Source organism: Notothenia coriiceps, unplaced genomic scaffold, assembly GCF_000735185.1.
Source record: "Notothenia coriiceps isolate Sejong01 unplaced genomic scaffold, NC01 NC01_scaffold00019573, whole genome shotgun sequence".
Classification (NCBI taxonomy): Eukaryota; Metazoa; Chordata; class Actinopteri; order Perciformes; family Nototheniidae; genus Notothenia; species Notothenia coriiceps.
In genome coordinates, this window is record NW_011352274.1 from 1 (window position 1) to 2,924 (window position 2,924).

General features: G+C 44.8%; 1 protein-coding gene across 1 annotated transcript; it reads right to left on the reverse strand.

Annotated features, from left to right (window-relative positions):
- Positions 1 to 1,611: 1,611 nt before the first annotated feature.
- On the reverse strand, positions 1,612 to 2,712 carry LOC104952123 (ETS transcription factor ELK1). Its single transcript, XM_010778879.1, has 2 exons — positions 2,506 to 2,712; positions 1,612 to 1,882 (listed from the first exon to the last, which is right to left on the reverse strand). The coding sequence occupies exons 1-2, from the start codon at positions 2,710 to 2,712 to the stop codon at positions 1,637 to 1,639; spliced, it is 453 nt and encodes a 150-aa protein (XP_010777181.1). The 3' UTR covers positions 1,612 to 1,636.
- Between the last annotated feature and the right edge of the window lie 212 nt (positions 2,713 to 2,924).

The following is a 2,924-nucleotide window of genomic DNA, read 5'->3' on the forward strand; positions in this document are numbered from 1 at the left end:
GGAAATGCGCCATCATTCCCGGGAACTATTCCTAGGAAAAGTACTTGGTGTGAAAGTGCCTATCTACTGCAGTTGTTCATGTAGCCCAGTAGTCTGAAACAATATTTACAGTTTGAAAGGGCGTTAAATGAAATTTGGTGATGATTAAGGTTTTTTGTGTTAATGTAATAGCAGTTAAAACAGGACCGGTCAAATTTGACCGCAAACACCAAAGTAAGGAGGGGAAAGCGAACACAACAGGAGGGTTAATTGATGTTTTCCTTCCCCTCTGGAAACAGACTGATAGCAACACAGGCTCTGAAAGGATGTAAGAAATGTTCACCTGCATGTTTACGTTTTTAACCCTCTGCTCCTGTTGTGTCTCTTCTCATGTTACAGTGAGCACCGCAGCATCAGAGTTTGGATTTCTTCCAGCTTTTGGGCCGTGCTATGTCAACCTGTACGGAAGTCCGAGAGAATTTACTGGCCTGCCCGACCAATATGACGAACTCAACTTTGGAAAGGTTAGACCTCCCTATCAGCTGAGTACAGATCTGTTCAGCACTGTTTATATAGACACATGTTATTTGATCTTCATGATAATGTCTACTTTAAGTGTTTGCCTTTGATCTGTTGCAGGGTGAGGGGGTCGCCTACAGGGGGAGGGTCCTTGTTGAGCTGTCCACTCAGCTGGATGGAAAGGTTGATAAGAATGTGGATGACATCTCCAGTGATGACATCCTGGTGTCAGAGGTATAAACTGTGTACTGTCATTACTGCTTGTTACTGTTGGAGTCGGGAGGCCTGTTAATTTATTCCGGCAATTACTCAGACCTTCTAATTTACCTAACACAAGCTATTAAGTCTATTGCCCCTTTCACACCAACGCGGTTCCCGTTCTAGCTCCGTGCTAGAGCTCTTCTGGTTCGGAACCGTTTTTTATTTTCAGCCCCCGTTTTGTTCACACCGCCCAGAGCCCGAGTGGTGCTGCGTCATTGCGTCATCGTTTGCGTCATGACGTAATCGTTTACATGCCTGCTTCATAAAGCCAAACCGCGCGGAAACCCCTCACATCGAAAACAACAATGGCCGATTGTATTGAAGCGCTGCTTTTGATCTGTCAAAACCGAATGGAAATAATAAGACGGCTTCACCACAAACTTCCCATTCGTCACAAGCGACTTTCAAATGTTCTTTGACAGAGTCTAGCATGTCATAATGTGGACTTGTTTTTGGACGACCGCTGTCACTCCGTCCGAGGTCTCGCTTTTGGTCCCGATAATCTTTTTTTCAGTTTGTTGCAAATCTGGTCCACGGTTTACGTTTGGGGTTTTCCATCGCTGTGTACAAATAGGACAAAATGTGGGCTTTTTGTTGTTGTTCAGGAGGTTGATCCCGATCCTCCCCCTGCCCCCGCCTCCGACGTAAGCGGGACGTATACGGTTCTTGCTTCTAGACCGACTATTTTTTGGAGCTTGGTAAGAACCAGTTTTCGGGGAAAAGAGCCGGCTCCGCTGCGGTGTGAACAGGAAAAAAATTGTGTTTATCAAGCTCTAGCTCCGAACCGGCCCTGGAACCGCGTTGGTGTGAAAGGGGCATAAGTGTCCTTGCTGGTTGATAAAATGAGAGACAGTCACTTAAATATGTTGGGGCAAGGTTATGTGTATGTGATGATATCACTGTGCAGAAATACACAAAGAGGAAGGAAGTCAAAGTGTACCTGTAAGCTCTTTGACGGACAGGTGGAGGTCCCGCCCTCGAGGCCTATTGATTGGCCGTTAGGGTCGGAGATGTCCCTCCTTTGGCCTTCCTCTCCGTTACGAAGCCCTTCAGCCAGGGAGGGGTCAGGCTGACTCACAAACTTATAGACAAACTTCTGACCGCTCACCTTCTTTATGATATTCTGAAATAAGCATGAATAAATACACAACTGTAAGAAAATGCACTAAAGGAGAATCCATTTTCTTTTGCAGTAAAAGGGGTATTATTACCTCAGGAAAGGAGGTATTTTTGTGTGTGTCCACAATACAAATAAACAATGGACCTAGATTTTCTCAAACAAAGGGTGTAGCAGGGGCCAAGGAAGATCCCATTACATTTGGGATCCGATTTACAGGCAAACACACAAATTACGTTTCACTTTTTTTAAACATTGTAGGATCGGGCATTTGTGCTGCATTCATGGGTTGTTGGAAAAATCGGAAGAATGTGTTCCCTACTGGGAAAATTCACGTGAACCCTTATTATTTCTTACATCTTAACATGTTGGTTTCAACGCTTGGAGCAATAAAATACATATTCTTTGTGGTGTCCATGTTGTTTCCACATTACGACTTAATGCTCATGACTTCCCCACTCAGTATATAGGAACGTCTGAGGAACACTTGAATGCACCTTTGGAGGTCAGTGCTCGCCAAGAATCATTATAGTTATATGATAAGCATTACCTATGACCAATTATACTCAAAATCTGGAACAAAGCTGGAACACAACACAAGAAAATCATATATTATCAGTAGTATTAACCTTGTCGTAGTAGTATCTCAGCGCTCGGCTCAGCTTGTCGTAAGTCATGTTATTTTTGTTCTTGCGGAGACCCCATAGTCGCGCCACCTCCTCGGAGTCCAGCAGCTTGAACTCTCCGTCCTCACTTGTCCAGGAGATCAGGTGACGCTGCCGCTGATCCTCCAGCAGGTGGAGCAGGAACTGCCACAGCGTGATGGACGGGTCCATCGCTGAGGGACACACAGAGTTTCAAAATCAAAGTCAACTTTATTGTCAATCTTTCAGTTTGGGTCCAAGGCTAAAATCCCTGGGAGTTTCTCTCCCCCCTCCCCCACTACTTAAAACGCCTCCATTAGACTCCTTTATTTTCTTTCAGGAACATAATGTCATCACTATGACACAAACACTTCAGCTTCTATTGGCTAGCGCTCCAACACATT

Excerpts from the sequence above, each read along its gene's own strand:
- LOC104952123 (XM_010778879.1), bottom strand. The coding sequence starts at position 2,712 with ATGGACCCGTCCATCACGCTGTGGCAGTTCCTGCTCCACCTGCTGGAG. Across the intron at positions 1,883-2,505 it reads TGAGATACTACTACGACAAG|AATATCATAAAGAAGGTGAG; the intron begins GTTAATACTACT and ends TGCTTATTTCAG.